This window comes from Microplitis mediator, chromosome 9 (assembly GCF_029852145.1).
Source record: "Microplitis mediator isolate UGA2020A chromosome 9, iyMicMedi2.1, whole genome shotgun sequence".
NCBI lineage: Eukaryota > Metazoa > Arthropoda > Insecta > Hymenoptera > Braconidae > Microplitis > Microplitis mediator.
The window spans coordinates 8701113-8713821 of NC_079977.1; the positions used below are offsets into that span (position 1 = coordinate 8701113).

The 12709-nt window shown below is 29.5% G+C and overlaps 1 protein-coding gene across 5 annotated transcripts in view; it reads right to left on the bottom strand.

The window, feature by feature from the left end:
- LOC130675058 (putative polypeptide N-acetylgalactosaminyltransferase 9) overlaps positions 1-12709 on the bottom strand; it is a 207098-nt gene that overhangs the window by 58705 nt on the left and 135684 nt on the right. For all 5 annotated transcript variants that reach the window (XM_057480520.1, XM_057480516.1, XM_057480518.1 and 2 more), the window contains one exon: positions 37-1006. In XM_057480520.1, coding sequence (XP_057336503.1) covers positions 37-280 — 244 coding nt within the window. In that variant the 5' untranslated portion in view covers positions 281-1006. The remainder of the gene's footprint in view (positions 1-36; positions 1007-12709) is intronic.

The following is a 12709-nucleotide window of genomic DNA, read 5'->3' on the forward strand; positions in this document are numbered from 1 at the left end:
AAACAATGAATAAAAAAATATTTAAAAATAAATTACCTTGTTCAGGACCAGATGCTTGATTTATTTCGAGTTTATTAAGTGGTGCAACAGTCTCTTGTTTAACAACTGGAACTAAATCATTAGCGATTTGCGGTGCGGCAACTCCCGATGGCGCTAAAACCTGGACATCCGGCGCAGTTCTGTCTTCAGTGTAAAGTAGAAAACAAATTGTCAGCCAAACAGTTGTCACCAGTACAGCTGCTTTTAGCCATAATGATCGTCGACGTGGAAAAGCCGCCATTATTATTACTATTGTTTTTGTTTTTTTTTAATTTAATTTTATTAATATTATTTTTTTCAGTACTCTACTTTTTGTATTTATTTAGTTTACATTCTACAAATATATATAGATATACCTATATATTTTTTACTCGTGAATTCGCCGGCGTCGGCACTTTTGTACTAATTCCAAAGCCGGACGCTCGGCGTTATCTCAGCAACATTTTGTCCCAGTTATATGTATTCTTATTCGTCACTCAAAACGTCTTACAATTCAATAAAAAAAACTCTTTCGATAATTTTTATATATATATTTAAATTTATACCTTCAATTTATTAAAATTTTTTCAAACCGTTTTAAATTTATAATTTAATGTCTATAAATAAATTTAATTTATACATTTTCTCTTCTTCAGCAGGATATGTCAAAATATCACAAATGTAATTGATTCTATTTCAGAATCTCTCTTTCTTTTTTTATCAACTTTTCAATTCGAAAAAACTTTATGGCACCTTATTATATAGCTTTTGAAGATTTATGTCTTCGACGGTAATAAAAAAAAATCCGAAAAAAAATTTCTTTCTAGAGAAGTGCTGTTTAATGCGATGTGTCGATATTGATATGAAAAAGTTTTTTATTCAAATTTATCGAGTATATAAAGATAATCTCTTTTTTTTCTCACTTATTATTTCTTTTTATAGGCAAAAATTATTTTGTTACTTTATTTTCAAGCTGATGTCTTAGAATCTGTAACAAAAAAAAAAAAAATAAATTAACTAATTAGTGAATTACAAAAAAAAATTTATTGTATAAATTTAATTAATTGCAAAGATAAGAAGCTCACTAATAGCTATTGAATGAATGGGAATCAACTGGTCATAGATTAAGTGTAGAGTACTCGTTTTTTTATTGGGTTGATTGAATAATTATTAAAAAAATGTTGATCTGAGATTATTAATGTCCGTACCTTTTATACGCTGATCAAGTCAAGCAACCCGATGAAAAAAGATTTTATACAATTATATATAGACTATATATAATTGGATAGAAAAAATGGCCCGATCCAATTGTATACAATTTGTATAGAAATTGTATAGAATTCTATACAAATTGTATACAATTCTATATATTACAATTATATAGAATTGTATATAATTATATAGAATTGTATATAATTTGTATAAAATTGTATATAATTATATAGACTTGTATACAATCGGATCGGGCCATTTTTTTATATAATTTTATACAATTGTATAAAATCTTTTTTCATCGGGAATTACTGTCCGATTATTCAAAATTTAATGAAGATTTTTAAATTATAAATTTGGAAAATTGATTGCGCTTCTGTTACATCCAAGAAAAATTTTTAGCTTCCCGTCAAGAAAATCGACGATTTTCGAAAAATTGGGAAGTTATTGTTTTCACTCCGATTTTCGAAAGTCGAGTTTTCATCAGATGTCCACGTTTTGAGGTCCTAGGAAGCTATTCTGACTATTTTCAGAATAATGTCCGAGTGTATGTATGTATGTGTGTGTGTGTGTGTGTAAACTCTTTGTAACTTTTTAACTAATGAATCGATTTGGATCGTTGAGGTGGCAATCGAAAGAGCTTGTTGGCCCTAAACTTTCCTGAAAATTTCAGATCATTTGATTAAGTAGACTCGAAGATATTGACGAATTAATGAAAAAAAAAAAATTTTTTTTTTAGTTTTTTAGTGATTTCTAAGAAACGACTTTAACGATTGATTTCAAAATCTAATCAGCTCTAGAACTTTATAAGCCGCGTCGAATGCCGTTTTAACCATCTCAATCGGTTAATTTGTTCGAGAGATATCGATGGCGAAAGAAATGGTAAAAAACGTTCTTTTTCGATTATCTTTGAAGTGACTCATCCGATCAATTTCAAAATTTAATCGGCTGTAGAGTTCAAGAAAACGCGCCGATTGCCACCTCAAACGTCAAAATCGGTTGATTAGTTCAAAAGATATCGGCGCTGAAAAGTTAAAAAAATAACATGAAATGTTATTTTTTCCGGATAAATCAAAATATAATGTGCTAAAATGTGTCTGAAATCATACCAACTTTTTCTCTTTATAGTCTCTTTCGATTATCAGATAATGTCATATAACTTGTTCCTTAGTTTTAAAGATATCTTCAGCAAAAAATTGAAAAAACCCAGTCGTTACTGTTTTTCTCGGATATTCTATCTATTATTGCTCTGACCTAAGTCAAAACTTATTCAAATCACGATTTTGATCACTGACATTGATTTCTGCCTCAATACATTTATTTCAGAGAACATAATCGATAATAAAAATTTAAAAGCCGCTTCTTCATTAATGATTTTCGATTCTTAACATTTCAAACTCTAGCATAAAACGTAACTTGTTAGAGCTTAAAAGGCTCATAATAAAATGATTGCATGTAACAGCATTTTCAAGCTCGAAGAGCTCGAAAATATATTCACAGTGATGTTTTCAAGCTCTTTGAGCTCGAGAACAGCGGGAAGTTTTGGGGCTGGCCCGCAGGGCCAACCGACGCCCAGATTTTTTTTTCTGTTTTTGGCAAGTATAAGACATTTTAATTGTAAGTATTTTTTATGAGCTAAGGACATTTTTTGACAACAGTGACTAAAATATAATGTGTTATTTTTATCCAGCATTTTCATATGGACAATAATTTCGAGTTAATATCAGCTAAACCGTATTTTTGACATTTTTATTTAATTTAAATATGAATATATATACAAGTAATCACCCGCTGCTTTGCTTACGTAGATTATGAGACATTTATATTGTTGTTTGGACAAAAACCACCTCTTAGTTGGCTGTCGAAAAATTAATGGTAAATATGTTTATAAGTGTAAATAACCTTTTTTACAAGGTTCAAGTTTATACGTCTTAAAGTTAAAAACGGGACTGTTTTCATTTTTGGCCCTGCTGCACCAACTTCGGGGTTAATTTTCAGAAAAATGCCAGTGATGGTGGGTTCTTGTAAGTGGAGGAAAATTTGTACCTAAGTATAAGTCTGTAGATATTAAAGTTAAGTAATAGGAATTTTGACATTTCTGACCCACCCGCGACATTTCTCGGAGTTAATTTTCGGCAAAATACTAGTAATGGTGAATTCTCATGAGTGTAAGGAACTTATGTACCAAATTTCAAGCCTCTAGGTCTTATAGTTGTAAAATGGAAATATTTTTATCTTCGATACAACCGCTAACCCTTTCGAAGTTGGATTTCGGAAAAGAAAACCAGTAATAGCGAATTCTTATAAATGTAAAGAATATGTGTGCTAAAGTTCAATTCTGTAGGTATTCTTATAAAATAACAGGAGTATTTTCATCTTTCATGCCACCGCGAACCCCCTTAGAGTTAATTTTCTGAACAATATCAGTAATGGTAGATGATTGTAATTGTAAAAGACATTTGTACCAGGGTCCAAGCCTGTAAGTCTTATAGTTCTAAAACTGAACTTTTTTATCTTCGATCTCACCACAACCTCTCTAAATTGGGATTATTGTTAACTTTGATGCTGCCGCGACCCCCCTCGGAGTAGGATTTCGATAATAATATCCATAATAGTGCAATCTTATAAATGTAAGGAATATTTGTTCAATATTTGAGATGTCATCTGTTAATATAAAATCAAATGGCAATCAAATGCTTATTCAAAATGCCGGTAAAAAACAAATAAAAACAGCGACTGTTAAAACTTAAATGTATTTATGATCAGCATACTATTTATCGACTTAATATATAGTCTACGATTTGCAAGATCGCGTAAGTTCTCACTCTACCTCGTTTCATCATAATCGGTCAAGCCGTTCTTAAATGATAAGGGGACATACATACACACAGACAGACAGAAGTTGTAAAAATTGTATAATTTGAATCAATGGGTCATAAAAGGAATATTTAGAAATATTATAACACATAAAAATATAATAGATAGTTTATGACTACTATAGTTACCAGAGGTAAAAAGATCAAATAAGCTTCTGTATATTAGCGACATATTTTCGTTAAATAACACGTTTCGTGACATATTCTCACTTCATCACACTCTATACACGCACTGCAAAAAATTTGCGGAGAACGCAATGAAATGCAACGAAAAAAAAACTTCCTATTTACTACGCATGCGGAGTAATTTTTCGCTTAGAATACACTTCCGATTTTTCACAGTGTAATATGAAAATTAGATTGGTTAACAGTTTTATAAACGAAGACATAGATTCAATCACATAAATAACCTCAAAAGCCACCACAAAAATCAAAACTATCAATATCTTATACTTACAAATGATGTATATTTATATGTTAATAAATCAATTAATACAAAGTCGCATCTTCGAACATAATATAGAGATTTTTTCGATTCGAGTAAAATATAATATATAAAAATGTTAAAAAAAAAAAAATTTATAATATACATGTAATGTGAATTTAGTTTAGAAATTATTGTCACTAGAGAGTTCGGAAAAAACCCATCTAAAAAAAAGTATATATAAATAGTTCGGAAATTTCAAAACTATTGAAAATTTTTAAATCGTCGATACCATTTCTGAAAATTTTGTAATTGTCTGAAAATTAATAAAAAAAATCTAGAAACCGCGTGAAAAATTGGTTGAAAAAAAAACAAAAATGAAACTCGCAGAACAGTATATTAAAACACTCTCTTTTATAAAAACTAAATCAAAATAATTATACTTCTCATGTGTAGTATTTATACAAAAAACTTTTTCATAGGTTTTACACAAATGATATCCATTCTTTAACGTAATAGTAAGAGAAAAAAAGTCCGATTAATTTTTTTTCTCTTGTTTTTATTTATGATTCTGAAGTAATGGAAGCTTATATAAGTTTTATCAGGTCACGAATTCTAATTTAACAACCACGTGCTTGCAAGAATGCGAATAAACTTAACTCTCATTAAGGTTTTCGCGTATGGTTACAGTGTTCAGTGTTCATGCGATATATATATATATATATATATATATATATATATATATATATATATATATCGCATGAACACATATACATGTATATAATATATACCCAGTACAGCGTGTACTTGAAAATATCATAGTTGTTTTATGCAGAATAACAGCAAGTTAGAAAATATGGATATATATATGAAAATATGCATATGTATGAATGTGGTTAGTATGAAATGATTATAACTATGTGTAAGTTTTACCTCACCTCGTTGTTTTCCCCACCATTTCCCTTTGCCACCAAGCTACTTTACGCTTTTCCGTCTAGTTTTGTTTAAAATACAACACTCACCTTTAATTATAAATGCAATACTAATGTTTAATGTGTAATGCGAATAATGCGTGAGTTAGTAGACATTTATATGCATATTCAGCTTAAACTAAATACTCGACATTTTTTTTTATTGCATTTTCGATAATATTATATTTATTCGAGTATTTCTTTTAATACTCTCTAAACCTGAATTAGTGGATATTTCATTAATTACGTTAGTGAAGCAGTATTCACTTCATAATCAGTGTATTTAAATAACAAATTAGTGAATTTTCACTAATAAATTTGGTACTATAATTTTCACTATCGAATTAGTGATTTTCACTACTGAACTAGCGATATTTTCATAATTTCTACAAGTGAAACTGTTATTCATTTCTTAATTTATGAGTTTCACAATTTCACTAGTAACTTTAACTAGCAAATAATTAAATATTTTACTAGATATAAATAGAATTAATAATTATGGTACTATTTTTAAAAATTTTAATGAAAAACTTTCAAAAAAAAAAAAAAATAGAAGTACAGAACAATAATATATTTATATGAAGAGTACGTCAATCATAACATCACGGATTCTTTATTTCTTCATCAGTTATTGTTTGGTATCAAAACGAATATACTATTTACACTCACGCGATCACATGCGTAGGTCAGCGCAGTGGATAGCATCAAAGACTTTGAATCGGAAGGATGCAGGTTCGAGCCCAGCAGTCACCGGGATTTTTCCATCAATCAAAATCATGTATACTTCCTCTGAGTAATGATTCTAATACATTAATCACATTTTGGATCTAATTACAAGTGTCATATTTTTTTTCGCAATATGATATATTTTTTCACCGATGAAATCAGTGGATTCCCATATTCACTTGAAATTAGTGAAAAATCACTAATTCATATTTAGAGAGTAACTAGCGATTTTTTTTTTTTTATATTTGTTCATTTTGTGAATAAGAATGTCTATAAATGCCTATTTACTCCCGATCTGTCGGAAAAATAAAATAATAAAAGGTCTTACTGAAACTTAAGAAACTTAACAAAATTAATTTAATTAAATAAAAAAAAAAATTGTTGTATTTTTCTCTGGATACTTTATCAAAGTTTATTTGACTTCTAGTTTTAACGAAAAGCAAATGGCTCTTTTTTCTTCAGATATAAATTTTTCTGTTAATTATTTGGGGCTTAATTTTTTTTTTTTTCTGTTAGCGTTTTTAAAAGTTTTAAGAGAGAAATTTAATAAATATTCAAGTATACACCAAGGATACTTTGGTGTTATTGTTTTAATACGTTGAGTGAGTGAATGAAATTCGTGGATCCAGGTAAATCTGAAGTAAAGGGATTGCAGAGTGAGAATATAGTCAGTGGAAGAGCGAGAGTGGTTCGAACGAGCCCCAGGAGGCGGATAAACGTACGTAGTTGTATAGCAGGATAGAGGATTTGAAATCTGCATGATCCACTGAATGTGGCGGTTCGCCAGAAAGATTGGAAAGATAATTGGAAGTGGCATATGTTGCAAAAACAACTTATATATATATATATATATATATATATATATATATATATATATATATATATATATATATATGTATATATGTATATATATGTATATATGTATATATATGTATATGTAAATCTATATATTTGATTAATTTTCTCGTTTCATATCTCGACTTTTGAATTTTTTACTTTTATTCTTTTTTACATTTCCATCCGTTTTTTTTATTATTTTTATCTAGCTTTGTAAGTGGAATAATTTTTATAGCTGTCAACAGAAGCATTTGTCCGCTTCTCATCTCTGGGAAAAAAAATTCTTATTATTATTATTATTTTTTTTTTTTCACGTTTTTGCTTAATTTAAATGAAAAACAAGTCTTGATAAAATAAAAGAGAATATTATTGCTCGACTCGACTTTCGTAGACGCGACATCTTTTTATTTCAGCATCCACTGCTTCTACTATTTCCACGCTAACGCCTGCAGCAACAGCCTCACTACCTCCATTTTGCGATATATATATATATATATGTATATGTGTGTGTTCTACTCGATCGCCAAAAGGATGAAATAAAATAAAGTTTTAAAAAAAATAAATACAGATCTGTCTTGGCGACATACCGGTTAAACTTTTTTTTTATCATTTTATAGTTGATTGTTTTCTTTTATATTGATAAGTTTCTTTTATATATATATATTTTTTTTACATAGTAAACAGCTATAAAACAGATTATAACTACTAGTTTACTTCTTTTTTACCACGTTTTCATTAACTCACTTCTATGTGTGTCTGTTTAGGTGGAATTTTATAAATTCTTTTAAACTATCTTACCGATAAGCTAGAGACTTTAAATTTGGAACATGGCTCAGAATTAGATGACAATGTAAGAAAATGAAAAAAAAAAAAAAAAAAGGAGTAGAAGAGGAAAATACCTGGGAGTCGGTTGGCCCTGTGGGTCAGCCCCAAAACTTCCCACTGTTTTTGAGTTCAAGGAGGTCGAAAACACTAGTGTCGAAGAACTCGAAAATGCTTTAACACACAATTGTTTTTTTATGAGCTTTTCGAGCTGTAAGAAGTTACGTTTTATAGTTAGATGACATTATGAAACGATTGAAGGAAACCATAAAGTGGAAGAGTTGGTATAATTTCGGACACATTTTAGTACTTATGATTTATCCGGAAAAAATAACATAAAATGTTTTTTTAACTTTTTAACGCCGGTATCTTTTGAACTAATCAACCGATTTCGACGTTTAATGTCACAATCGACGTGTTTTATTGAACTCCATAGAGCTAATTAAAATTTTAAATTGATCGGTTCAGTCGTTTCTGAGAAATTGAAAAAAACTAAAAAAAAAATTTTTTTTTTGTAATTCGCAAATATTTTCGAATCTACTGCATCAAATAATCTGAAATTTTCAGGAAAGTTGATGGCCAATAAGCTCTTTCGATTGCCGCAATAATCATCCAAATCTGTTCATTAGATAAAAAGTTATAAAGCGTTTACACCCGGACACACATACGAACAGAAACTCGAACATCATTCTGAAAATAGTCAGAATAGCTTCCTAGGACTTCAAAACGACGACATCTGATGAAATTTCGATTTTTTAAAATCGAAGAAAAAACAAAGGGAAGAAGAACAGAATTTGTACTCGTTTCTTTCTCTGTTCAGTACAAATTTTGATAATCAATTTGAAACTGGATGAGTTATATTCTTGAATATAGCTCACAACTGGATGACAGATAAACAAACACCGTGTAGTGAAGATACAATGAAGGAGATGGAAAGAATGCGACGACTAGGACTTCCACACCATGAATAGAGTCATGTTTGATTACAAAATTTGTAATTAAAAAGGATCTGGCTTTAATTTGCTTTAATATTTTTAAGTATAAATCTTATAAAAAATGACTTTTGTTTGCTTCTTAATTTTATTTTTTAGAAAAAAAAACAATTAAATAGTTTGATGTATTATTGGTAGGTAGATATGACGATTTTCCATTTCAGATATGATCAGGTGAAAAAAAACTGAAATAAACTTATAATTTGTCACATGTCTCTGCCATGATCTTATCAAGATGTTTAAAATCGATTTTGAAATTTCACACTTAATACTGAAAGCAGAAAATAATTATCAAAATAAAAAAAAATTTTTAATGTACCACGTTTTTAAAACGGACTAAAAAGTAGAAAATAATTTCTTCATGCCTCATGAAGATTTAAAACCACGAACTTCTTACAGATAGCCCTGAAAATTTGTATTGGTGAGTTTTCAAAAGCTATGAAAATACTTGTAAGATTTCAAACGAAAAATGTGGGGCACATGTAATACATAACTGTAAGAACTGTTGAGAGGAACTATCGATTAGAAAACTTACACATCGGTTCATATCATTTACAGGGCAATAAAATTTTTAGTTGAACTATTAATGCATCAATTATCTGTTCTATGAAATAGGTATTTTTTGAATGAACAGTTTTCACAAATAAAAAGTGAAATTATTAAATAAAATATCATTCGACAGAGTATGTTATAATTTGTCGAATTTAATCTAAAAACTAGACACATTAAATGTGTGCTATTTAAGGCCATGAGCAAACTGTGGTAGTCATGTTTCGTAGTCACATTGAACACATTTCGAGGTGTGTTAAATGGTGCCACGACTACATATTCGCAGATAAAATAACCGCGACAAAATATCCGAGGACAAAATATCCACGCACAAAATATCCTTAAGAAAAATTCATAACATACTGGTAATGGTGTTAAATATCTATGGCTTGCTGATGATGTTTCTTCGTTATTTGGCAAGTGTGTTAATTTCGACTACATGCTTAGTCTTAGAGTGAAAAAACGCATACGTGGAAGGTACAAAACAGATGGAAAACTTTCTGAAAGCTTAATTTTTTTTTAACTTTATTTACTGTGACGTAAAGTAACGTTAATTATCGTTTTCCGAAAAATATCATATAGAATTTAAACGTATAATAATGAAAAAAATAATATTGATAGATTTCTGATTTATACAACGATGAGGCAGAGGTTAAAAAATATTTATTTTTATTTATTGAATCGATCAATTTTTTTCATCCACTCATGTCCACGAAAACAAAAAATATTCACAGCGATACCTTTCAAAAATAATTGAAAAAATAGCTCTGGAAAATATAGACCCGAAAAAGATGTAAATATAGTTAAAAGGTATTTTTACAAAAATGACTCCCATGCAAGAGCTGCCAGAGTTAAACGGAGGGGCCCTCCTTAGCTCAGCAATGGGAAACCTAGCTTTGGCACGTCTATATTGGCCCATGCTTGGGTCAAGAATGGTTACTCAATCCTGGCCATTCCAATCATTACCCACTTCACCTTATTTTCTTTTGAAATTATCGATTTGTCGACGAATTTCCGATAAGATTTCAACTTTTTCGACGTAAAATAAATTTTTGTCAACTTTGACTTTGACTTTTTCGACTCAAGTCGTGACTAAGTAACCCAGTTAAGTCTAAACCAAGGCGAAAACTCAATGTATTTCATATCTCCGTAAAGAAAGTCGAGTTTGTCTTGTGAAAAACGGCTCCAAATTTCGACTCGGTAAACCAAGTCTAAATCAAGTTTTATTTTTGACCCGGGTAGCGAAAAATAATATGCACACCACAGAGGGAGTTGAAATATCTTAACCCACGTGTTTATTCATTACACACATAGAGGTTGAAATGACCTTTTTTTCTCTCTAAGTATTTAATATAATATTTTTTATTTATTATTTCGTTTAACACTCTTTCTCTTACAAAACCTTTTTTTACCTATAAACAAGTAGGTATTACCTCCCTTTTTTCTCAGTTTATTTTTCCGGGTTTTTTGTTTCTAACTAACAGCTCTTAATTTACATGATGCATCATCTCATAAACAAATAAATCAAAAGGCCTATAAAAAAGTGCCAATGTAAAAGTTTAATAATAACAAATCGCCAGAGAGTTTATTGAAAAAAAAAATCTGTTACAAAGCCTAATCGGTGTAGTGTCACATATCCAAATGAAAATGTCTGATATTAGAAACAAAAAATTAGTTTAATTCACGGAAAAAAGAAAACAGGAATAATTACTGTTCGAACGAGCATTTATTACATTTTCAAATAGTAACGCAGCGCTTAATTTTTAATATGATGGGCTTGTTGTTACATTTTATTCTGTAACTATTCCAGTTTTCTTTTTTTCGTGTTTCAACAAATAAAAATATATCATTTAAATTATATTTCCGTATACATAAAAAAAAAAAAAAAAATATACGTTTTTTCTGGCGCCAGTTTCATTTCTCACCCGGGAAATTGAGTAGTCACGAATGAATGAATGAACGAACGCAAAAGATGAGGCTATCCGATATACTCCTCGATGAAGGGATACGTGTTCGGGTTTCATGAAAAGGATGGTTTTGATATTGCCCACGATACTATCGATAATATCATAGATATATTTTTACACCCATCCGCATAGATACATACACAAAGAGACGAGAACGATTGATACACGTGATCCTATTCAGTTTTAAATTCAATACTAAAATCTAATCGTCAAAGTCTATCATTTATTCAGTATATATACATTAGGGTACTTCGTTAGAGATGACTATTTTTTTTTCCAAGTCCCGTGTCAAAATATCTTTGTACACATTGAAAAAAATATTCTCACCAAAGATGAGCTCTTAATTTTAATTTTAAGTACTCGCTAAATGAATTCAAAATTTTCTCATTTAATTAACACGTAAATTTTAATTTTTTTTTTTTTCCAATTATCTATAGCTTCGCGGCATTTCAAGATATTTAATCGGCCATAGGTGGAAATCACAGAGGAATCTTTCCTCTTTAAAAGCGCTTGTAGCTGATTTATGTTTTGTAACCGGCCTCACCGGTAAAAAATCTTAAAGCCAATTTTTTCTCAAATTACATGGTTTATTTTATTTTACTCGCAAACCACTAACTTTACAACAAAATTGTACGAGACTTTTTTTGTAGGGAATTTGATTTCCTACAAAAAAAAGTTATGTAAGCCATTACCGTAAAACTAGTAGTTTTCGAGATAAATCCAATTAAACATCTCAAAATTTGAAAAATCGCTGTTTTATCCAAGATTTTAGTACTGTTTGACGAAATAATTGATGAAAACATCGTTCAAAAGAAACCTTTGTCGAAAGAATTAAAAAAAAATTTTTTTTTAGTATTTTTGAAATTTCTCAAAAACGACTTCATAAATCAATTCTAAAATCTGATCAGCTTTAGAACTCAATAAAACACGTCGATTGCCACCTTAGCCGTCTCAATCGGTCAATTCGTTTGAGAGATATCGTTGGAGAACAAATGGTAAGAAACGTTTTTTTTTCGAAAAAAACGGCATACAAAAGTATTTTCGAGCTCGAAAATGCATTCACAACAATTTTTTCGAGTTCAAGGAGCTCAAAAACTGCGGGAAGTTTTGGGGCTGGCCCGCAGGGTCAACCGATAGATTGATTTTTTTTTTATTATTAACGATGAATTATGAATCATTTTTAAAAGCAATCTTGTATTACGTATGTTAATCAAATTTCATTTTTTGCACATAGAAAAAATATAAATTATATAATCAAATCTATCGTAATACTAAATAAATTCTGAAGTCATATCTGATCAAATTTTTTTTTTCG